The sequence below is a fragment of the Quercus suber genome, unplaced genomic scaffold, assembly GCF_002906115.3.
Source record: "Quercus suber isolate HL8 unplaced genomic scaffold, Cork oak 2.0 scaffold_132, whole genome shotgun sequence".
NCBI classification, from domain to species: Eukaryota; Viridiplantae; Streptophyta; class Magnoliopsida; order Fagales; family Fagaceae; genus Quercus; species Quercus suber.
This window is the reverse complement of record NW_027069595.1, coordinates 1,088,322-1,114,437: the sequence shown is the minus strand read 5'-3', so window position 1 is coordinate 1,114,437 and position 26,116 is coordinate 1,088,322. Positions and strand designations below refer to the sequence as shown.

The 26,116-nt window shown below is 35.8% G+C and overlaps 1 protein-coding gene and 2 non-coding genes across 3 annotated transcripts; 2 read left to right on the top strand and 1 right to left on the bottom strand.

Annotated features, from left to right (window-relative positions):
• The first annotated feature begins 3,989 nt into the window (after positions 1–3,989).
• On the top strand, positions 3,990–6,323 carry LOC112027739 (inactive LRR receptor-like serine/threonine-protein kinase BIR2). Its single transcript, XM_024060388.2, has one exon. The coding sequence runs from the start codon at positions 4,185–4,187 to the stop codon at positions 6,000–6,002; it is 1,818 nt and encodes a 605-aa protein (XP_023916156.2). The 5' UTR covers positions 3,990–4,184; the 3' UTR covers positions 6,003–6,323.
• Positions 6,324–13,538: 7,215 nt separating this feature from the next.
• On the top strand, positions 13,539–13,625 carry LOC112027962 (small nucleolar RNA Z102/R77). The gene has a single exon (XR_002884562.1). It is a non-coding gene; the product is annotated as a small nucleolar RNA Z102/R77 (small nucleolar RNA).
• A 913-nt stretch (positions 13,626–14,538) lies between these two features.
• LOC112027927 (uncharacterized) lies at positions 14,539–19,803 on the bottom strand. Its single transcript, XR_010630070.1, has 2 exons — positions 19,536–19,803; positions 14,539–15,100 (listed from the first exon to the last, which is right to left on the bottom strand). It is a non-coding gene; the product is annotated as an uncharacterized LOC112027927 (transcript).
• Between the last annotated feature and the right edge of the window lie 6,313 nt (positions 19,804–26,116).

Sequence of the window (26,116 nt, the reverse complement as noted above, 5' to 3'; positions counted from 1 at the left end):
TTTATTTTTTGTTACCGTTGAGGTAACATATTTTGATTAAAATACAACAAAAATGATGTCAATGGGAAACCAAGTGAAAAAAAAAAATGATACATCATAACTTGACACATTAATAAGATTTGCTTAAAAATTACAACTTTTTTACCATGTAATAAAGCAATAAAATAAAATCTAAATGATGCTTCAAATGTACAAACCCTCCAAGCTTACTCTGCCGTGTGGCTTTCCCAAAGGTGACAATATCATTTACATAGAACTAATTAACACTGTAATGAATTAGTTGGGGTAGTTAAAATAGTAAATTAGTTGTTGAGAAATATTATGGGTCTCTAACATTGCTCTTATGTAATAAAGCACTAAAATTTGTATATAAATAATGTATAAAAAAAAACCTCCAAGATTACTTGGCCAACTGGCTTTCCCAATGGGTGACGACTGACGATATCATTTTCATAAAACCAATTACTGGTAGATTAGTTGGTTGGGCAGTTAAGATAGGCTAAAAGCTTCATAACTTCCATAACATTGTTTTTAGCTTTATGAATATTTGACTCTTTGACCGCACCAACCTGGTGTCCTACCTAAACTCTATATCGACTCCTGGCCAAAAAAAGATGCAACATAGAAAAAGACAACACTAATATCAAACTTATTTGCTAACATAAGATTTTTGACCAGTCTCCAATTTAAGAAAAATTCAAAGGATCTCACCACTTTAAAAGGCCCAACCTCATTTCATGATTAAAGACATTCTACCCTAATCTTCTTTACCATCAAATCTATTCTTGTCGTTGAGTGTACTATGTTACCTTATCATGTTAACATCATTTACTATTTTATCACTATCCTATTATGATTAAAGATCTTTAGATTTTTTTTTTCTTTTTTGATAGGAAATATCTGTAGATTACCAAGCTATACAATTGTGCTACGAGCTAGGTTTGGTATACTTTAATTGTTTGGTTTTTTTAATCTAGTTCTTTGAAAACTTGAGAATTATATGATTTTTCATTGAAGTAATGATGATATAATACAATCATATTGCAAATGACTTGATTTGTTAAATATTAAATATAATCTTATTGCAAATGACTTGATTTTTCCTGACTTGCTAAGGACAAATTAGATGGCATTACTCAAAAGTTACATGGACCTATAAAAGTTTGTGAACGTGGAAAGTGACGTGGGAGCGTATATAGCAGTTACTGGAAAATTCTTAGGTATTCCCGAAGCACGGAGAAATGGTGCTCCCTCCTCTCATATTCATGGTGGACCCCACTATGAATTTAATGAGCGGACCCCACCATGAATGTGAGAGGAGGGAGCACCATTCTCTATGCTTCAAGAGTACCTAAGAATTCCTCGCAGTTACTAGCCCATGTAAAAGTGTAAGTAGTAGAGATAAGTGATATTGAAGTAGTTTTCAAAGGTTATGATGAACCATATATCCACTATTGCAATAAGTGTTGCTCAAGCCTAATGAGAGAGAGAGAGAGTTATACGATTTTTCAACGAAGTGGTGGTAATATATTATAATCCTATTGCAAATAACTTGATTGGTCAAAAGATAAATAGTTCGACTCATTGGTAATTTTGTTGGTAATAATTCATAATTTACTGACTGGATAAGGGCATTTCACTTTAGCATAATAGGGAAGTCACACCTGTAAATGTATGGAAACATGGAAAATGACGTGGGAGTGCATATAGCAGTAACCAACCCATGTAAAAGTATACACATTAGATACAAGTGACATCAAAGCAATTTTAAGAAGTTTGGAGCACCATCTAACATTGATACCAATGTTGTTCAATCCCAAGGGAAAAGAGACACGTGGAAAGACCAATTGTCAGTAATCTTCGAGCCTTGAGTATAAATAAAAGACTCATTTTCTAGAAAAACACACCATTCTCTACTAACAAACTTACTTATACAAAGATCATATCATTGTCTTGTAATATATGTAGTTTGCTTAGGACTGATTCTATTGTAATTCATAGGGTTTTAGAAGGTGTTCATACTAATAAGTGTTTCCTTGTAATCTTGTTACTTTGTTTAATCTTGTTTATATAAGTTTAAATCATGTTCACAGTTGTTAGCCCTATTTGATCTATAATGCATTATCTTCGACATGGTTTGATGTTTAGAATGCTTACTTAGGCTTGATCTATCCGTTGTTTTGTACTTTTTATCTTCGAACTATTAGTGCTACTATAATTTAGAAGTGCTCAATTTACGATTGGAATTAGTGTTATTATAATTTAGTGTAATGGATTGTAATGACATTTAATCTTACTCAAAACTTTAGTCCTTATACTTGGAAACTTAGAATTTAATATATTTGCCTTTTGCAGTTTGTTGTTATTTGCATTTTTTCATTCGAGCATAAAAATCCCTCTTAATTGAGGCAATACCAAATTAGCCACGTTCCTTCAAACATAAAGTCAAATAATTCGTCCCACTCGTAATAAATTTGAAGCTTGACAAAAGTTATTCAACCACTCAATAAGTTAAAATAGGATAATATTAAACAAACAAAGTTATATAGTTTTTAATTCAATATGGTGTTAGCCTCAATTATTGGAATAAATAATTTGGGAATAAAAAATCCTTGAAAACTTTAATATGATGAACGAGAGTATTCCTACACGAATTTCACTAAACGAGACCCTATTGATGAATTAGACATATAACAGATAATACGTATTGGCTGGATGGTGTTTTGCAATCACTTAGAAGACAATGACTTCAGCCACAGTCCAAACCTTCCACTACCAATCGATAAAAGAATGGCAGTATAGTAAATTTACCAGATCCAAATCCCAGACCTCTGATTGGCTGTCTATAAAAGGTAATTCCCCAATGATAACACTAGAATATATAAAAATCAATCCAAAACCAGAATACAAGTCAATCCAATCCAAGGGGTATCATTTTTAGTGCAGCATCCAACTAGCCCTCCTTAGTGGACCTGGCCAAAGCCTCTGGTCAAAAAACCCCTTAATTAAACACTCAAAAACACATAAACTCTAGTCAACAAAGCAGTAATCATCAGCCACACACTCATCCATTGAATTGAAAAAAAAAGCATGATCAATAACAAACCAACCCCCTTCCTCCTCTTAAAAATCACTTAAATAAATCACGGATTAAATTGCATATTTGGTCATGTTAACATTAATAGAATTTGTTAAATCGAGGTCATTTTAATGACGTGGCATTAATAATTATTATTTTTAATCTATAAAATAATGGTAGTAACCTTTTTAAAATAAAACATTTTAAAGTATAAATATTATTTTAGAATAAGAGTAAGAAATTGTGGACCAAATATATAATTTAACAAGAAAAAAACTAAATTTATGAATTTACAATTTTTTAAACTCACTTTATTCCACAAGCTCGCCCAACTAAAAATGAAAAAAACAAAACAAAACAAAACATTACTAGAAATACAAAAGTTTCGCAAATTGTTAAGGTGATAAATTATAATTGATACAATATTACATTCACATAAGTCTAATATTGACAACATACCACCTTAATAATTATGAAAAAAAAATTATACATTCTTTTTGTATCACTAAACTAAATGAAAAAAAAAAAATTCATAGTCAACAATGAGCCCTTCAAAAAAGAACTAAAAAGAAACTAAGCCCTTGCTTGACTTTAAAATAAATAAGTTAATTAAATCTCACTTTTTGCAAAATAAAACCATACTCTTGTGTCTTGTTTATCAATTATTATTAATTCATCCGATAAATATCTTATGATTAAATAAGAAAGGTCAAATACAAAATTTCAAGTCCTATAATATCTATTATATATATAAAAAAAAATGTTATCCAATTTATATTTTAAGCAAAAAATAAACAATAAATAACGAAAATAAGTATACATACCTACCCAACACTAATGTTATGACTTATGACAACAACTGTATCACCCAAATTTCGAACCAATTTCTACTTCAAGACCATTTCCGCGTATGTTTTTTCTTTAGTCTTCAGTCTTCACACGCATCACACAAGTCAATGTTTCTCTCTCCCCTCCCACACATACACACACCATTTTCAACAGTTCCACGCATACCAAAATTCCATCTTTGATTCGTTCTTCTTCTCATTATTCAGGCTCCAAAATTCTGAAAAAACCCATACACCAGCTTCTTCAATTCTTCCCAATGAATAATAATAATTGTTATTATTACTACTTCCTCACCATATCGATCACTTTGTTCTTCAATTTTGTCCACTTAGCTTCTTCAGCTGTTGTGGAAGACGATATTCGCTGTCTAAAAGGTTTGAAGACTGCACTTCACGACTCAGATAGTAAACTGAGTTCATGGAACTTCGCGAACACCACGGTTGGGAACATATGCAAGTTCGTTGGTGTGACGTGTTGGAACGACCAAGAGAACAGAATAATAGGCATCGAACTACGTGAGATGGAACTCTCAGGTATGGTTCCTGAGTCTTTGCAATACTGTGGGAGTTTACAAACTCTGGATCTCTCAGGTAACAACCTCTCAGGTTCGATTTCTAATGATACATGTACGTGGTTACCTTATTTAGTAACTTTGGATCTGTCGCGTAACGATCTTACCGGTTCTATTCCAACTCAGCTTGCAAAGTGTTCGTATTTGAATAACTTGCTTTTGTCAGATAATAAGCTTGTGGGTACTATTCCTTTTGAGCTTGCTAGTTTGGCTAGGTTGAAGAAATTCTCTGTGGCTAATAATCAGCTTTCGGGTCGGGTACCTGCGGGTTTTGATGGGTTTGGTAACGATGCTTTTGCTGGGAATAGTGGACTTTGTGGAGGACCTTTAGGAAAGTGTGGTGGATTGAGTAAGAAGAATTTGGCTATTATAATTGCTGCTGGGGTGTTTGGTGCAGCTGGGTCTTTGATATTGGGTTTTGGGGTTTGGTGGTGGAACCATTTGAGGTTAAGTAAGAGGAGGAAGAGAGCGTATGGGATTAGGGGAGATGATAATTGGGCTGAGAAGTTGAGGGCTCATAAATTGGTTCAGGTTTCTTTGTTTCAGAAACCGCTTGTGAGGGTTAAATTGGCGGATTTGATGGCGGCTACGAATAATTTTAGCCTAGAAAGTATAATTGTGGGAACTAGGACGGGGACTACGTATAAGGCCGTGTTGCCTGATGGTTCGGCACTTGCAATTAAGCGGTTGAATACTTGTAAGCTTGGGGAGAAGCAGTTTCGTTTGGAGATGAATCGATTAGGACAGCTTAGGCACCCAAATTTGACGCCCCTTTTGGGGTTTTGTGTGGTGGAGGAGGAGAAGCTTTTGGTTTATAAGCATATGGCTAATGGGACTTTGTTTTCTTTGTTGCACGGAAGTGGTGGTGAATTGGATTGGCCGACTAGATTTAGGATTGGTTTGGGTGCAGCGAGGGGTCTTGCTTGGCTGCACCATGGGTGCCACCCTCCAATTATGCATCAGAACATATGCTCCAATGTGGTCCTTGTTGATGAGGACTTTGATGCAAGGATTATGGATTTTGGGTTGGCAAGGCTGATGAATGCTGCTGATTTTAACGAGACTAGTTTTGTCAATGGGGATTTGGGAGAACTTGGTTATGTAGCTCCAGAGTACACAAGCACAATGGTTGCTTCGCTGAAAGGAGATGCTTATGGATTTGGAGTGGTGCTTCTTGAATTGGTGACTGGGCAAAAACCTCTTGAAGTGAGCAATGTTGAGGATGGATTTAAGGGTAAGTTAGTGGATTGGGTGAATCAGCTCTCTAGTTCTGGTCGAATCAAAGATGCCATCAGTAAGGAGCTTTGTGGAAAAGGGTATGATGAGGAAATTTTGAAGTTCCTGAAAATTGCATGCAGTTGTGTGGTTTCTCGGCCCAAGGACAGGTGGTCGATGTACCAGGCTTATCAAGGATTAAAGAGTATGTCCAAGGACCATAGCTTTTCTGAACAAGAAGATGAATTTCCACTGTTATTTGGTAAGCCAGAGAATGATTCCATGTAACTTTGGAGAAGTGATGGATGAAGCATGAGAAAGTGGTTTCAGGATTTCTACATCTCGTGGTAAGTTTTTGGAGACTTTTAATGTAAATGGTGTAATCTCCATTTTGGATAGTTTTCCCCATTTGTCAGTATAGTTGTATTATATAATAAACTGCTTAAAACTATAGGCTCTTGCATTTCGAAAAAAAAAATCTATTTGTTTGCCCTTTGTTGTATTAAATACAGCCTCTAATCTGGCTAAAAGACATTTGAAATATGCTCCCCTGTTTGTAGCCTACTGCAATTAAACATCAGTGTATTATCAAAGGGATCATTCAAATTATTCACAACTTTATCATTTAAGCTTTTGAAGAATCAGTTTTCTGTTTAAGAAAAACGCCTTAGGTTTCCAGAATACTCAAGAAGACATACTACATGGTCTCTACTATTTTGCTTTCTTAACAGGAATTTCCACAAGATCTGCATCTTTTGCTTTACATTCCTATGCTTTGATTGTTCTTATTACCTCCTTTTACATGTTGTAGAAATTGATTTGTATTGTTTACTGTTGTTTGACTGATAAACTGATGAAATACCATGAGCTCTTCAATAAATTTACAGTTCCAAGGAAAATTATCTGTCAAATTTTGAAGTACTGAGTGTTGACACAGCACACACTGGTGGTCCACTGGCAATTTTCATTTAGTCTTTCAACCACTCATTTAGGTATATTAGTGCCCTTCATTGCCACCCAACCTCTAGTTGTGGTGGTACCTCTGGCTGTCCCCAAGTGGGAGAGTCTGGGTTTGAGTCCCTGTGGGTGCTAGTCCTGTATTTTCTGTAGAAGAAAAAAGATTGGTGCCCTAAACTTATAAGCGGTAAGTCCTCTTAAATAAGCAGAACTCGCAAAAGTAGATGGCTCTCTTCTGCATGGAGATGAACTACATTCTATCGAGCTTCTATGGCATAAACCAGATCAGTGATTACCACTACTGTGTAGTTCTGTCATTAAGGCTTGTCGATTATAAACACTGATTTTGCTCAACTGTTGGTGTCTTAGTCTTAGAAATATATCTGCATATTTGGACCCTGGATGGCAATTTTTGTTCCCTAATGTCATTTCTTAACCAGATAGCAAATGACATAACATTCAAGTAGTGAACTTATTGATGAGATGTACCACAAAATTATTACACTGAAATTGGCTTTCATACTGAGATCACAAAAATGACATATTTGCTATTTGTCCCTATATTAATTGAACAAAAATTCCTGTTTTCCATTTCCTAAGAATTTGGCATAGAAATATTACTCAGTTTGACAGTTTCTTCAATCATTGTCCCCCCCCCCCCCTCTCTGTATTCTTTTGTTCATTAATCTTAGTTCTATATTTTATTATTGGTATTTGCGCCCTGCAAATGCTTACGCACCACTGTCAGTACTCCACACTTGATTTTTTTGAATGATACAATATATATATATATGTGTGTGTGTGTGTGCGCGCGCGCGCGCTACTTTCCTTCTTGCAATTATGGTCTCAATTATGCAATATCATCATACGTTTGAAATTTGAATGCAAAATCATCTATAAATGCAAGACATGTGGGGTCCTGCAACCTGTGAAGGTTTTTGCAATAGTGGCATATAATCTTGGACACTTGAAAAGTTTATATTGAATTAAAATGTTGGCAGATTAGATCTCTATTGATGCTAAAACTTGGAGCTATTCTGAAAAGAATGGTTTGAGTGAAGTTGCTATCACATGAAATGAAGCTTGAAACTGAGGTCTTTGGGTCTTGGCAATGGCTAAAAAATGTTAGGAGAAATGTTGTGGCCTTGTGGGGACTTTTATGGTGATACTCACATACTCACAATTCATGTGAACTGTAGAAACATTATTCTTAGAGTCGTGCTTGATTTTCATGCAATAGTAGTTGTTTAGAATTTTAACGCTTCATTTGCGAGTTCATAAATAAATGGAATAGAATGGAATGAATAAATTATAAAGGAATAGAATTGAATGTATTTAGGTAATCAAATGGAAAGGGAGGAAAAAAAAAAAGGAATGGAGTGGAATTAAATAATTTTTATTTTTTATGTTTTCAAATAAAGGAATAGAATTAATGAAATATAAACCAGGTTTAAGACACTGTTATTATTTTTGTGTATATTCTAGTAAGTATTATTGTTTCCTTTAAAAAAAATAGGAATGTTTATCTCACATTGGTTTTGTGTGTCTAGTGTTCGCTGTTTATAACCTTTGTTTATAACCTTAGTTTACAATTACAAAAGTTTATGTCCTTTTGTGGTTATACTTTGGTTATGTAATGTATCATAAAGTTAGTTTAAAACATTATTATTATTTTCGTGTCTATTTTAATAAGTATTACTGTTTACTCTTTATAATTCCGGTCTACAATTACAAAGGTTAGACCCTTTTGTAGTTGTACTCTGATTATGTAATATATTATGAATTTATTTTAAAAAATCTATTATTATTTTATAACAACATTACTATTATAGCCCTATTTTAAAATAAATGGTTGAACGTATAGGGATATTTTAGGAAATTTAGTTTAATATTCATTAAATTAAATTTCATTTCTTTTGATTCCTCTTAATTTTGGAAGAAAAATGAAGGAATGAGTGTTATTTTTTCTGCATTCCATTCCCTCTTAAACAAGAGAATTATCTTTCTATGTCCTTTATTAAAACTCCCAAAAAATTGAATAGAAAGAATATTTTGAAATGATTATCTTCATTCCATTCATTTTTCTCTTTCCAAATGGAGCATAAAAGATGGAAACATTCTTAGGTAGTTTCGAAGTATAGTGAAATAATGTTCTTTTCTCTCACATTTATGGTGGATTTAACCATGAATTTAATGAGCGAATCCCACTATGAATGTGAAAAGAGGGAGTAGTATTTTTTGTGCTCTGAGAGTACATAAGAATTACTCATAAAAGATGAGGTTAGAGGGTTTAAGCAAAATTTGCTAGTTCTTTAATATTTATTTATTCTTCCCTAATTGACTCAAAACTCCCAAATAGAGAGAAATAGTTTTATTTGGAAGGAAAATAATAAAGGGCCCGATTAGCTAACGTGTCAGCACGAATCTACTTATAAAATAATGTATCTATGACCCCATTTGCCATGCCATTTCGAGACCATAAAACAAACAGCCCATAATTCAGCAAGGGTGTTTGTGGAGTTGTGAAGATTAAGAGAGAAACCTCATATCTAGTTGCTCATTGAAGGTGGAATTTATTTGGAGCCAATTCCTGAAGGGCGTTTCATAAAACATTTCTAGATTTGGGACAGTAAGCTCTTTCAATACTTGTTGGGCTTAGTAGTAGTCTCGAAGAACATGGGGATGTGGATTCTAAAAGAGACCACACTTGGGACAATTACAGTGATAGGGGTTGGAGTGTCAAAAGATTTGCTTCCTTGGGGGAAATCTCTCATAAGCACATTTCAGGAAAAAAATCTTAAGTTTGTTTGGGATTTTGGTTTTCCAAACCCATGTACATTGCAAATTATTAGAAGGTTTTTGAGATTTAAGAAAATGAAAAGCTTCCTTCATTGAACAAGATCCCACTGGGACCTGACCATATCAGGATATCTTGAGCACGATGAACTAGAAGCAAAGGGGTACCCTTGATAAGGGAGTTGGAAACCAAGGGAAGGAGGTGTAGGTTACAGTTAGATTGCGGTTTAGATCTTGGACTAGATTTTGATCATGAAAGGTTAGCGGTCCTTCGGCTGTATCTCAAAAGGGAAAAGTTTTGCTGCATAGAAGTGTGCAATAATTGCTACATATAGGATTATGTGACAGTAAAAAGAAAGTGACAAGTGTTTAAAGGTCTACTTAATTATGCGCATTGCAATGACTCTTGGACCAAAGAAGTCAATACCATACCGGAGGCTGTACCGGTTTGGCCAGCGGTACGATATATTTCGAATATCGGTCAATATCGGTTTACCGTTTTGAGATTACCGCTAATATAGATATATATATATATATGTGTGTGTGTGTATAAAATTTTAAAATGATAAATTTATGTCACTCATCTAATCAATAACAACAATAATACTATATACACTTTAGAGAAACCAACAAGTTCATAAAAAAAAAGAAATAAAAAAAGAAAAAGAAAAGAGAAACCGACAATGTAAATATATTTTTGTGTGTACCATTGTAGTTATATAATATATATATATATATATTTTATATCCCTCTACGTGACACCATATCAGGATATCTTGAGCACGATGAACTAGAAGCAAAGGGGTACCCTTGATAAGGGAGTTGGAAACCAAGGGAAGGAGGTGTAGGTTACAGTTAGATTGCGGTTTAGATCTTGGACTAGATTTTGATCATGAAAGGTTAGCGGTCCTTCGGCTGTATCTCAAAAGGGAAAAGTTTTGCTGCATAGAAGTATGCAATAATTGCTACATATAGGATTATGGAACAGTAAAAAGAAAGTGACAAGTGTTTAGAGGTCCACCTAATCATGCGCATTGCAATGACTCTTGGACCGAGGAAGTCAATACCGTACCGGAGGCTGTACCGGTTTGGCCAGCGGTACAATATATTTCGAGTACCGGTCAATATCAGTGTACCGTTTCGAGATTACCGCTAATATAGATATATATATATGTGTGTGTGAATAAAATTTTAAAATGATAAATTTATGTCACTCATCTAATCAATAACAACAATAATACTATATACACTTTAGAGAAACCAACAAGTTCATAAAAAAAAAGAAATAAAAAAAGAAAAAGAAAAGAGAAACCGACAATGTAAATATATTTTTGTGTGTACCATTGTAGTTATATAATATATATATATATATATTTTATATCCCTCTACGTGACTGTGACTGTGGGTGGGTTACTACTGGAGTGGCAAATTAAAAACAAGTCCCATCAATTTACTTAACATTAATAATGATAATAATAAGGCAAAAATGCAAAACTGACCCTCTAACTTTCAACGTTTTTCATTTCAGTCCTCTAACTTTCAGTTTTGTCATTTTAGTCCTCTAATTTTCAATTTTTGTCAATCCAGGCTTCCGTTAGAACTCAGTTAAGGCTGCTGTTAAACTCATTGAGAAATGACCATTTTGCCTTTTTTTTTTAATTTCGGAATTAAAAGAAAAAGAAAAAAAAAAACCTGTAAAAAAAGAAAACAATGAGAGAGGAAGAACCTGAAACCTTTTTTTTTTTGAAAACCCCCTTCCCCTGAAATCAAAACACAGACAAATTGAGACTCAAATCCCTAACAATGAGAGAGGAAGAATCGGTTTCAACAACCCCAGAAGTTTGTGTCGGATCCGGTCCAAAATGGGTCAGATTTGAACAAAAATTTAGCTCTCAGTGCTGCAAGTTCAATTACATTAGAGCACAAAGAACACATTTGCAACATTACCCAGAAATGAGAACTGAGAGACAAGCAATCCAAAAATACAGAGACAATTTATAGATGATACTGTATAATATAGATTTTAAAAAAAATAGTGGTACCAGCACAAGATTTGATGGTGTGGATCTTGAGGAGCAAGATGAGGACGCTGGCCAAATATCACCAAATAATCTGAATATATTCATCTTCACTTCTTTGCGTTTGGTTTCTTCTTCCTCAGATTAACTGCTTTCGTCTCACGAAGATAACAGAGAGATTCGAGCTTGGTTAGAGCTCTCTGTTTTTTTTTTTTTTTTTTTTTAAAATTAAAAAACGAATTGAAGAACAGAATAATCGGATCCGACAAAAACTTCTGGGGTTGTTGAAACCGATTCTTCCTCTCTCAATGTTAGTTTTGATTTCAGGGGAAGGGGGTTTTCAAAAAAAAAAAAAAAAGATTCCGGCGAAGAGGACAAGGAAGCAAGAGATCCCCGCGTAGATGAACCACCACGCCGTTCCGAACGGTATGCCGCCAAGCCCCGCCAAGTCCAACTCCAGGTTCCGAGTCAGCATCCGAGTCGCGATCACGGCATTGATCAGGTGCATCGCGGCTCTATCTCTGTCTGTCTGAAGTACAAGAAGTACTGGCTGTTGTGTTTGATTTGTTGGACAAGAAGATAGAATCTTTTTTTTTTTTTTTTCGAAATAAGAAAAAGGGCAAAACGGTCATTTCCCAATGAGTTTAACAGCAGCCTTAACTGAGTTCTAACGGAAGCCTGAATTGACAAAAATTAAAAGTTAAAGGACTAAAATGACAAAATTGAAAGTTAGAGGACTGAAATGAAAAACGTTGAAAGTTAGAGGGTCAGTTTTGCATTTTTGCCTAATAATAATGTATACATACATCAGTACATGTGCCTGATACCTTGGTAATTAAAGAAAAAGAAAGTACAAGGGCAAGCAAAAAGTTAAGAGCATAGGCCACGTGGTTGGTGGAAATGAACTTATACTAAAGACAAGTTTGAAAAATATTCAATGCAAGTGTTTCATAGTTTCACCTAACTATCTGACATCATTGATTAAATATTAGATAAGAAAATTTGAAAGACACAAAGCTGAAAGCACACAGTTGTAGTGCATTAGCAGCGAAGAAACCAAAAGCGAAGAAACCAAAGATGCAAGAAAAAAGAAGGAGAAGGAGAATAAAGAAGTTGCAGTGGCAGCTACAACGAAGAGGAATGGGATCTAAATTAGAAAATGGTATAGAAGGGAAAAAAATGAAAGATTTGGAGCATAGATCTCAGTCATTAGGCACCAAATCAATGAGTCACAGACCCATTTTTTTCATCTTCTTCTTCCTTTTCTTTTTCTTTTTTCTTCTTGTTTGTACCAGTCTGAAACATCTTTATCGGCCGAAACAGCCGGATTTCGCCAGTACGGCCAGTATTTTTTCCGGTACGAAACAAGGAGTATAGCTGTACTAGTGCATTGGCCAGTACGGTATATACTAGCCATACCGGCCGGTAGGGATGGCAATTTTGCCCCGCCTCACTTGAACCGCCCCTCCCTACTTCGCCTCGTGCAGGTTTTCCCTGCCTCGCAAAGGTGGTGGGCAGGGATGGGGAGAGATTTTAAACCCGCATCACTGGGTGAGACGAGGATGGGTTTACACTTTTTAGACCCACCCCACCCCGCCCCGCCCCGCGCCGCATTAATAATGGTTAAATTGTAATTTTTTTTTTCATATCCTAAAACCCTACTATTTAAACAAAAATATCATCAACTTATTTTATTCTACCTAATGTGGCTCTACCTCTTTTTTCTCTCTTGCAAAGTTGGAAATAAGGTACCAATTTTAACGTTTTTTTTTTTTGTTTTTTGTTTTTGTTTTTATTAGAAACAAATTTATATACTATTGAATTAGTGATTTCATTCATGATTCATACGTATTTCTCAACTCACTTTTCATCATAAACATAATATAATTTTTTTTTTAATGAGGTACGGGTCCGAGGCTCTAAATATTTGTGTCTGTGTCATTGTTTTTGTAATTTTGTGTAGGCATTTGGCTGCTTAACAACACTGCCTCTTTATGCTTGTCAAAATCCATATCTATTTTACAAGCTAGGTTTTTGTTTTTTAATTTTTGGAGAATGAGATGATGAGGAATATGTTTCCCTATTGGTTTGATTGCTGATATGATGGCATCAATCATGTACTAGCTCTAGTTGTTCGTTCTCGTTCTCCACACAAAAATTATATACAATTTAATTTTGTTTTCTATATTTTTATTAAAAAAATATAAGGTACAGGTTTGAGACTTTGTCCCATTCTCTATGAAATAGTCACAAAATGGGAGGAGATTCTTTTTGAAGAACTAGGAAATTTTTATTTTGTTATGTGTTAGGAGTTTGGATTTTTTTATTGTGTCATACTATGAGGTTTTTGTTGTGATATTGTCTTGTTAAACATTTAGATAATATTATTTTAGTTTTTGCTAAAAATTAGTTTGATTTGATAGGATAAATTTATTTATAATTTCAAGTATAGTTTTATTATTGAAACATGTCATTTTATTTGAAAAAATGGTAATAGTTGTAGGGAAAATTAACAAGAAATAAAGTTTTATGGTGTAGGGTGAGGCTTCGCGGGGCCTTAAGGGGTGGGGATGGGGCAAGAAATTTTCCCCGTCATGCAGGGTGGGGCAGGGATGGGGGCAAGAAAAATCCATGCGGCGCGGGGGTGAAGGCCCCATCCTTTGGCCCTGCCCCGCCCCGCCCCGCCCCATTGCCATCCCTACCGGCCGGTACGGTATGGAATTGACTTCCTTGTCTTGGATACATGTTGCTTTCTTTTTGCTACCAAATAACCCATTATACAGCAATTGCTGCATACTAACATGCCCTTTCCCATCTCAAAATGGGCCACAAGGTAGCTAATTATGGTCCCAAAATTTGATATTTTGTCCATTCCCACTTGCCATTTAAAAGCCATTTCTAAGGTAGACATTCTCATTCTGTATGGCTTTCTACATAGTGTTGATTTTACACATTCTCAAAATTAACTGAAATCATGACTTCAAAAAACTAACTCTAGGCTAACCCTTGCAACTCTTAGACCACAAGATTATTAACACAATTAACCTAAGAATGGTGCGTGATGTTTGCGACATGCATAGAAGAAATGCCCTTGGGTATATTCATGCAAACTTTCAACTACATATAGGGAAATCATTTGAAACAAATTTCCAGAACGGAAGAGACTAAATAAAAGTACAAGAAAAAATATACACATATAAAGATAATACATAAAATATGCAAATATCTAGGAAGCTCAAGTCGAATTATCAAGATCAATGAGATCTCCTAAAGTCATCATGTGTAGAGGCTTTGGGAAAGCAGATTTCCAAGTTTGTAATTTTTGACAAACTTGTCGCATGGTTGGACGATATTGTGGATTGGCGTGCAAACATGCCGATGCTATCTTTGTCACCAAAATCACCTTTTTGGCAACTTCATTTGAAGGATGTGCAAGTCGTTGGTCCAGTACATCTTTCAGAAGAACATTATGGGGTGTCGATGTGGACGATGATGCGAATGGTGATGATAGAAATGAGATCAGATCATCTGGATGCTTTCCCATAACAATTTCCAATGTGATTCCAAAACTGTAAATGTTGCACTTTTCATTGACTTCCATTGTGTATACAAGCTCTGAAAGTTAAAGATCATAGTTATGCTCAAACTAAATATAGTTATGCTCTACTTTCAAACAATGTTTCAAACTAAACTCGCAATAGTCCTCTGGCTGCCACCTATGTACATACTACTCCATAGTTTCGTAGTTGTAAATTTGAAGTAACAAGCCTAAACCTTTTGCTTCCAGAAGGAAAATGATAAAAATTATTACCAATTTACTACAAAAATTCTAATTAGAAAAAATTACTACTAAAAATCTTATAAATTAGTGTGAAGGTAATAATGAATATGATTGATGACACATTTTGTTGGGTGTACAAATATGAGTAAAGTCTCACGTTGAATAAAGATAAGAAACTTTAGTGGTTAATATAATATAGTTAAGCTCATAGCCTTATGGGTTAAATGTGTCTCTATATATTATATTAACTACGTATGATCTCATCATTATTCAATGTATGTGAGACTTCACTCACACGTGTACATCTAACAACATTAACAATATAATAAATAAGTTGATATGAAAATGAATGTAATTGATATGACACATTAATTTGAAAAGCCTATAGAATAAAATTTGTATTAGCTAGTTTTACAATCACTATTTGGGAAAAAATGCTCATACACCCTCTGAACTTTCAACCACTGGCCAAAACATCCCCTGAACTTTTATATTGGCCAATTCACTCCATAAACTATACATATCTGTCAAATCAATACATTTGTTAATTTGGTGTTAAAAAACTAACTGAATTTGTGAGATGCACGTGTTCGTTAAAAACTAACTAAACCATAGAGACCCAACCCAAAAATTAAAGCAAACCAATTAAGTATTTCTACTAGAGAAATTTGCACATGCAGATTAAAAAAAAATGTTCTTTGTGGATCTAAATAGCAATTTGCTTTCAAGTGGACCCTATAGTCCCTTAATCCAAATCCGCCCATATATTGATCCTTTTTTTTTTTTTTTTGGGGTAAATTGAGATTTTATTAAAAACAACTAAGCAGAGGAAAAAGCAGCAGTAATGCTGCGATCATACAGAGTTTTAGCCGAATCAAGATTCAAAAGTAACAACACCTCTAGCGGAGGTTCAAGAAAAACTACAAAATCCTATGATAGATAAGCTCCCCGTCTAGCTAAGGCATTCGCGCACCTATTTGCCTCTCTATAACAATGCTGAATCGCCACCATAGGGATCTCTCTAAGCCCTTTCATGCAATCTGCCACTATATTATCATTGCTGTGGCTAATTTGGTCATCCCTCTTTAGCAGGTCTACAACCCATTTGGCATCCAATTCAAACACCATTGCCTGGATTTTTAGAGCAATACAAAGCCAGATACCATCTTCCAGTGCCCAAAGCTCTGCTGCTACACTTGTGGTTGAGCCAATGGCCTTTACATATCCTTTGATCCACTTCCCAGTTTTATCTTTAATGAGACCACCTCCCTCAGCAAGACCCGGGTTGCCTAGGGATGACCCATCAGAATTTACCTTGTACTAGTTGGTAGGGGATTTGGTCCATTTTACTTGGATGGTATTGCAGCTAGTTACATGCTTTTCATTAATTCTAAGGATAGCAAATTCCATCACCTACGAAATGGTATTTGCCCTCACGGATCCTCAGGTCCTACCATCGTTGAACACCATGAAATTTCTAGGCAACCAAATATTCCAGATTCCTAGAAGGAAGACAACTTTCCAATCAATATTCTGTAAGGGAGAGCTAAGGGAAGAACAACAATTTTGGCGGAGCCACTCCATGAGGTTGCTCCCATAGAAATCATTAGGATCAATTGGAGGTGGAAAACTGATCCAAAAGTTTTGGGAAGAAGGGCAGTCTCTGAGTAGATGAATGATAGTTTCAGGGGCTAACCTGCATAGCGGGCAAAAAGGTTCAATGTCAATCCCTCTTGCAGCAAGCACTGCACGGGTTGGGATGCTTTGATGGTAGCATTGCCAAAGGAAACACTGCACCTTTGGAAGCGATAGGACTTTCCACACCTAAGCACCATGGAAAAGATTATGGTCACTTACTGATTTCTCCTTACATGCAATCCTATAGGCTTCCTTGATGTCAAAATCTCCATTTGTGGAGGATATCCAAGAGATCCTATCCTCACAAGTTGATAAAAAGGGAAGAGGAGTAACTTTAATTTCAAAAGCCAACTGCTTAGGAATAGAAAAGGAAAGACCATGCCAATTCCAACCATTAAACCCCACAATGTCCTTGAGCAGCAACTGGTCCTCACCTCGATTCAAAGGCCCCTTAATAAGATTCCTCATTGTGCCTCTAGAAAGCCATTTGTCAGACCAAAAGGAAAGATTACTATTTTTGCCAGCAATCCATTTGGAGCCTTCTATGAACTCATCAGCTCCTTTTTTCATTGCCGCCCAAGTGGTGGAGAGAGTTCTAGACTTTAGCAAGTGGTTTGGGGCCCTACTGCGCATACAATATTTTTTGGATAGGACTTTGGCCCATAAGGAGTCCTTCACCTTTTTGAATCTCCAATTTAGTTTAGGTAGAAGCGCTACATTTTTCTCTTTGGCTGCTTACAAGCCTAATCCCCCATCTTTTTTAGGTTTGGTAATTTTCTTCTAGCTAATCAAATGGAGTTTCCTCTTATTCTCTGACGACCCCCAAAGAAAATTTCTACTAACTCTATCCACGTTTTGAAGAATTTTAGGATAAAGTGCTATACACTACATACAATAGTTTGGGATAGTTAAGATAACTAATTAGGTAAGGACCAATTTGCCTACAAATGATAGAAGATTAGCTTTCCACCTCGCAAGTCGGCTTTGCATTTGCTCAATGATGAAGTTGAAATCCTGTGGAGATGAGGAGTGCTTGATTGGGAAGCCCAAATATTTTTCCCAGAGTTAAGGTGGATCGAAAACCCAGCAATACACATCTCCAACCTACTCTCAGAGGATATGTTAGGGCATAAAAACACCTGAAATTTTTCCATGCTCTTCTTTTGGCCAGAGAAAGAGAGCAAAATGTATCCAACACATCCCGGATAGCCATGCAATTCTTCCTATCTGCATTAGCAAACAGCACAAGGTTGTTCACAAAAAAAATGTGTGAAAATGCTAGCCCACCTTGTGATGTCTTGACTAGGTTCCAAAGCTTCGAATCACACTTGTTGTTGACCAGAGCTCCAAACACCTCCATACAAAGAATGAATAGGTAAAGGGAAAGAGGGGGTCCCTTTGCCTAATGCCCCTTGAAGGACTAAAGGAGTCGAGCGCCCCCCCCCCCCCCCCCCCCCCCCCCACCCCCCCCCCCCAATTAAAAAGAATAGCAACTGATGAGGAGGAAACACAGCTCATGATCAGAGTGATAAGATGCTTCAGAAATCTAAATAGGTTGAAAGTGTCCCTAATGAAACTCCATTCCATCCTGTCATAAGCTTTCTCCAAATCAATTTTAATTGCCATCACCCCACCTCTCCCTTTCTTCCAAGACATAGAGTGAACCAATTCCAGCGCAATTATAGTATTATCAACCCCTTTTCTACTTAGAACAAAAGTAGTCTGTAGCGGTGACACTAAATCTGCAAGAAGGGGTCTTAGTCTTATCACTATAATCTTGGTTACCACCTTATAGATGGAATTACATAGCCTGATAGGACGATAACTCCCAAGGGTCTCTGGGTTGCTGCATTTGGGGATAAGGGTGATGAGACTCTTATTCAGGTAAGCTGGCATCTCGCTTGATGAGAAAATCAACTTCACCTCTTCCTTAATCGAGTTACTGACCGTATGCCAGAATCTTTGAAAGAAGCCCACAAGGAGACCGTCTAGTCCAGGAGCTTTGTAAGGTTTCAAGGACCATAAGGCAGACTGAATCTCCACATCTGTAAGAGGGCCTTCAAGATGAGCGACATCAGCTTCATGAAGACCAGCCTACCAGAAAGATAGGATCCATTTAGCTAGCTGGGAACTACAATGATTAGTCGAGAATAGCTCTAAAAACCCATTCCTAAAATGATTAGCTATTTCAGATTCTCCATGGATCCAATTCCCCATTCTATCTTTCATTGCTGTGATGCGATTCCTTCGTCAGCGGACAAGAGCTGAAGTATGATAAAAAGCAGTGTTCCTGTCTCCCTCAACTAGTTTGGATATGCTAGTCCAAAAGAATGGCACTATATCATCAATGACACTATAATTACTCCAAGTCCAAAAGAATAAGTTAAGCTTTTTTATAACCATTAGTATTTGTTTATTTCAATCATCCTCGTACTACTGCGTCGTTGATAAGTGTTGCTTCCAAAACACAGCTTAATAATTAAAGCCTCAAACACAGTTTTGTGATGTTATTATAGAAGTAAAATGATATCTTTAAAAAGAGTTCTTAAAAGCGGCCAGGATATGAAGATCAATACCACACAATTTGAGCAGAGAGAAATGATAACTACATAAGAAAGGGGAAAAAATTACCAGGTGGTGGTTGGTGAACGGCACGGTCGAACCACCAAGGCGCCATCAATATAAGGGCAGTGAGACGACGAGGAGACACTCTGCGGTGGCTTTGGTTATACTGCCTCTCTCTTTCTTCTTTGCTGTCAGACTTATAGTCTCTCCCCTCTCTCTTCTTTCTATCGTGTGTGGTTTTCTTTCTATCATTTTTGGTTTACTTATTTTTAAGGAATACGTGCGTTTCACCTATTCTGTTAGTCTTTTAACACCAAATTAAGGGATATATTGATTTAGCAGATGTGTATGCTTTATGGAGTAAATTTGGTCAATATAAAAGTTTAACAGATGTTCTGGTCGGTAGTTGAAAGTTCAAGAGTGTATGAGCACTTTTTCCCACTATTTATAGGAAGTACTAAACACCTAAAAAGTACCCCAATAGTGGTGGCTGAACACTACATATGTACTTTGCACCCACCAAAATTTAGGGAGAGAGAGAGAGAGAGAGAGAGAGAGAGAGAGTTCTATATAAATTATATTAAAGAGATTTGTTTTTTTTTTTTTTTTTAATTTATTTTACAATTGCACCCACTACAAAAACTTTTGCAAGGTTAATTATGATAAACTTTTCGAAAACTTAGATCTTATTGCAATTTTTAAAAATTTTATGGGTATACTAAAATATAATATATAAAAGAATGAAAAATATTTTACATTTATATGCTATCTCAATTCTCAAAACATATATATCTTGTAAGTAAAAAATGATTTAAACCAAATATTTTTGAATTGGAGTGTAATTATTTGATTGTTAAAATTGAAATGGATTATTAACACTTTTATTGTATATTAATTTTTAAATAATAATTGTTAATTTAACATAATGTTGGTTTAAGTGTTGATTTGTATTTACTACATTATTATTTTTGAATAACTTGTAAAATTTCTTAAGAGAAAACCAATGTTGGGGCACATCCCAATAATTAAACTAGTAGTTAGGCCTTACTGTTAAAAAAAATTGTATTAGTTTTATAATCACTATTTACATAAATTACTATACAACTAAAAATGTTCTCCAACAAAGGTGGGCGATAAGTATATACTTTGCACCCACCGAAATTGGGAAACAAAAAGGGTAAGAAAATTCTATATAAAGCATATTAAATAGATTTGGTATTTTTGTGCAATTGCACCCACTATAAAAACTTTTGCGAGGTTAATTCTGACATACCTTTTCAAATCTTAGATCTTATTTTTAAAAAATTCATGGGTATACTAAAATATAAAAAAAGAACGAAAAATATTTTACTTTCGTATGTGATCTCAATTCTCAAAAAATATATCATGTAAGTGAAAAATGATTTAACCCAATATCTTTTATTGGAGATTATTTGATTGTTAGAATTGAAATGGATTAATAACACTTTTATTATATATTAATTTTTAAATAATAATTTTTAATTTAACATAATATTGGTTTACGTGTTGACATGTATGTACTATATTATTATTTTTGAAAAACTCATAAAATTTCTCTAGAGAAAACCAATGTTAGAGCAAACACCACATCCCAATAATTAAACTAGTAGCTACGCCTTACTGTAAAAAAAATTGTTCAGAGCAAAATCATGTTGAAGTTGACTTCGATTATCGCACTAATCCTAAACTCTGTAGATTACTATAAAAAATATCTGAAGAAAGAAGAGCATCACAATGATCCTTGCCAACCTCATAACCTCTACTCTACACAAAGAAAAATTGGAAATCTTTCACGTAAATTCGTTGTAGTGTAGTATAACAAATAATAATTTTCTTTTTGAGGAAATAATATCATTTATTTATTAATTAAGAGTCTGTACCCACTTATTAAAAAAAAAAAAAAAAATACAGGCTCATAACCAAGAATCTAGCATTCCGCACTACAAGAAAATGTATTTTTGGGGATGAAAATTTTTAGTCACCAAAAAGTAATATATAGCGATGAAATTTATATTTTGTTAACGTTTATAAAAAATTAATAACATTTGACAGCAAAAATTAAATGTTATCGCCATTTGTTGTACTGAAATAAGGGCGCCAAGGGAAAAGAGTGGGCATGAAACTCAATTAATCTATTGTGACGAAATATTTTGTCTCTAAAAGTTTAATTTATTGGCGACAAAAAATGTCATCGCTGACGGTCACCAATAGCAACAAAATAAGTCATCGCTAAAAAAAATCACATAAACTTTTAGTGATAAGGGTTTGGTCACTCTCATTTTTCAGCCAAAACCAACTTTCACTCTCTCTCCCTATTGCGATGAAATATTTAGTTGCTACAAGTTTAACTTTTTGGCGACAAACATTTTTGTTGTTGTAGGAGTTGTTGAGAGCAATATAGGCAACGAAACTAATTTCATCGCTAGAGGTCACCAATAGCGACAAAATAAGTTGTCGCTAAAAAAAAATCACTTAAACATAAGGGTTTGGTCACTCTCATTTTTCAACCAAAACCCACTTTCACTATCTCTCCCCCTCACTCATTCGCCGTTCACTCTCTCTCTCCCCTATTCACTGCTAATCATGGTTGACAAAATCGGAATCTTACGTAAGATCGTGGGAGGTAGGTAGGATCGTGGATCATAAGATCGGATTGTGAATCGTAAGATCCTACATTATTTGAGGAAAAAAAAAAACAAATTGGTATGTTAAATAATCACATAAATTATACATTATAAAAAATCAAAAATCTGCTAATCATGGTTGTCAAAATCGGAATCTTACGTAAGATCGTGGGAGGTAGGTAGGATCGTGGATCATAAGATCGTATTGTGAATCGTAAGATCTTACATTATTTGAGAAAAAAAAAACAAATTGGTATGTTAAATAATCACATAAATTATACATTATAAAAAATCAAAAATTTGCATCCATTTGATGTAATTACCATGCATCATTATATCCATTTGTAAGCATCATTTAAGATATCCAAACTCTCAAAACATAACACTCTATTGTTATTTTTTGTTTGTTTTCAACTAACATTCTATCTCGCTACATTAGAATAGCAAAACTTGATCTATTAGAATATTATTTTTCATTTGGGTCTAAATAAACCTTCTGTTAAGTTAAAGAAGATTACAAAAAACAAAAATCATTTGGAATCGTCAAAATCGTACAATCCTGAACGATCGTTAAGATCCTTGAAAGATTTAGATCATTTTAGGCAGGTGAGATCGTAAAATCGTAAGATCGTAAGATTCAGATCGAGATTTTGACAACCATGCTGCTGATATTGCCCCTAGCCACCAGTGCCACACCACCTCCCTCTACCACCACTCAGCTCCAATCTCTTACCCATCTCAATCCGGCCACCTCATTGTCTCTCTCTCTCCCCCTCACTCTCTCATATTTCACTCTCTCTTGCCTCTGTCACTGCTACAGATATTTCTACCCATACCCATCGGCGACACCACTGCCTCCCTTTTACCTTTATCGATCTTCGATCCCCTCACTATCTCGCCTCACTCTCTCTCTCTCTCCCTTCACTTCGGCCAATCCCATTTCTCTCTCCACTCCATCGTTGCCATTGCCTCCCTTGATAGCCATCGTGGCCATCTCCAATCTCCTCCCCTCTTTCAACCGCCTCACACCTTCGAAGCTCTGATGGTATTTTCTCTCTCTCTTCTTCTTTTTTTTCTTTTTTTTTTTTTTTAAATTTTACTTTTTTTTTTCTTAACTTTTCTTTATTTTAATTTTTGTGGGTAATCTAAACAAGGTTTTGAATGGTATGATGTTGCAAATTAAACTTGGTTGAGAAATGAACATTACTGATCTTTGGGTTTTGAACAGTAGAATGTTTTTTTTTTTTTGAAAACGGAAACTTTGCATTATAGTTTAATGAGTATCAAAGTACAAAGCTTCTAATGCCGGTTGAGGAGACTCCTTAAACCAAATAGTCTCATCATTGATACAATTGGCAAAACGAGCTAGAGAGTGAGCAACAGAGTTAGTTGAACGAGCAACACACGACAATGAGCGGACTTGTAAACTCGTAACTAAACAATGGATATCTGAGTATAAATGACCCAGCCTAGAATGCAGCAGACGTAAGCTTGAAATGGCAGCCATAACCACCGAGTTGTCTCCTTCAAGCACAATGTCAGCGAAGCCCGAGTCATAAGCAAACTCCAGCGCCTTCCTGCAAGCCAGTACCTCCGCTTCCTCACTGTTGAGAATAGGTGGTCCTCTTACTGATAGAGCCGCCATAACCTCTCCCACATTATTCCTGATCACCACCCCAAACCCCGACGCCTTTCCGTCTTGAAAAATGGCCGCATCAAAATTAAGCTTAAAGCTCAATCCTGGCGGAGGAGTCCACCTTGAACTTCTCACACTACCTGTCGGAACAGCCAGTTGATGTTGGGACTGTTTAAACTCCTCCAAAAATTCCCCAGCTCTCTTCACCAGCCGAGCAGGGTACTGAATCACTCCACCAAAAGTCACAGTGTTGCACTGTGTCCATACAAGCCAAGCTTGTACAAAAAACAACTCCACCTCCTCCCGTGACAGCTTCAACAATAACTCCTCCACCAAATGCCGGAAATCAAGTTGGCCCCCCGTTCCCTTTTGTAACTTCCTCATGCTCCCAGCCCATATGTCCTGAGCCACCCTACATTCCCATAACACATGCAACTCTGTTTCGCTAGTTCCTTTACAGAGTACACAAGTGCTATCTTCCACTACATGTTTCCGAAGCAAGTTGTCACAGGTAGGTAGGATACCATGACAAGCTCGCCACACAAAAACTTTTATTTTATTGGGAATATTCATTTGCCATATCTTCCCCCACACCTCCTCACTAACTACTGCCGTTGAGCTTTCCCCCTGCATACTAGCTTCCTTCATGACTTTACAGGCCACCCTATATCCTGACTTAACAGAATAGACCCCATCTCTATTGAAAAGCCAAAAGAGAGAGTCAGCCACACATCTTCTACTTAGCGGGATTCTAAGGATTGCATCAGCATCTTCTTTGTGGAAGTTCATCTCTATCAAATTTCTATCCCAAGCACCGGTATTCCAGTCAATAAGTTCCACCACCCTTCATTCCCATTCTACCTCTTGTGGTTGGTAAATCACCATATTACTAGGATGATTCGGTATCCACTTGTCTGTCATGATCCTAATATCGGATCCAGTTCCCACCCTCCAACAACAACCATGCTTTAGGATTTCCTGAGCGGCAAGGATGCTTTTCCAAACATAAGAACTGTTTGGGGCATCCTTTGCCTCCAAGAAGCTGCTCCTAGGAAAATACTTAGCCTTGAGGCAAGCATAAACCAAAAAACCTGTATCCCGAATCAACCTCCACCCTTGCTTGGCAAGCATTGCCAAGTTAAAACACCGAATGTCCCTAAACCCCATACCCCCTTCCTTCTTTGGTTTAGACATCGAATCCCAACTTTTCCAATGGATCTTCCTTTCATCACCCACCTGACCCCACCAAAATCTAGCACACATGGCGTTAAGTTCATTACAAAGCTTCAAAGGCAAGAGAAAGACTCCCATAGTATAAGTGGGAATAGATTGAGCTACAGCTTTAATAAGTACCTCCTTCCCCGCTCTCGACAACAGTTTACCCTTCCAACCTTGAATCTTCTTCCAAACTCTATCCTTGAGAAAGGAGAAAGTTTGATATTTAGATTGACCAATTAAAGTTGGTAACCCCAAGTATGACTCAAACCTCTCAACCTCGTTTACCCCCAAAGTATTCTTAATCACTTCCCTGTGCCTTGCCTCAGTATTGCTGCTAAAGTATATGGAAGACTTCTCAAAATTAATAAATTGCCCGGATGCCAAGGCATACAAGTCCAGGATATCCATAAGCACTTGCACCTTTCCTTGGTTTGCCTGACAAAAAACAAGAGAATCATCTGCAAACAGAAGATTAGAGACACAAGGAGCTCTTCTACAAATGGACATCCCATGAATCAGTCCCTCCGTCTCGGCATTTGTTTCTCCTTATCTCCTTATTTGTTTTCAGGAGAATAAGGAGACAGGAGGACCCTTTATCTCCTTATTTGTTTCTCCTTTGTGCAGAGGGTTTTAGTATAATGTTAGTTTCTATAATCTATGATCCTTTACTTTTTTGTTTTCAGGTATTGTCCCCAATTTGATGTGTATTATGGGTTTGGGTTTTCTATATTTTGCAGTTTTTGAATACCCTGTCTTAGCACAACTTGAATCAAATTGCCTGGTAAAGCTGAGTATTTCAACAAAGGTAAGTAGTAAATGTTGAGTAAAACTTATTTAATTAGTTTCTTTTTTCAATACTTGTATTTATATTGTAAGCTTTTTGTATTATTTTGTTGATAATTGTTATTGTGGTGGGTTGTTGAGTTGTAGCAAGCGGGTGACTTGCGTGGTATTATATATAAAATGATAATTTGATATCGTTGAATTATATTTGTTTGATTATTTTAATTTTTTTTTTCTATACTTATATGCTTTCTATATTCTTTTGTTGATGATTGATATTGTGGTGGCTTGTTGAGTTGGAGCAAGTGAGTGGCTTGCATGGTGTTTTAAAGTGGTTTAAATTGATATTAGGAGTGCTTATTATT

What these genes read in the sequence shown, in the direction of transcription:
- LOC112027739 (XM_024060388.2), top strand. Translation starts at nt 4,185, where the DNA reads ATGAATAATAATAATTGTTATTATTACTACTTCCTCACCATATCGATC.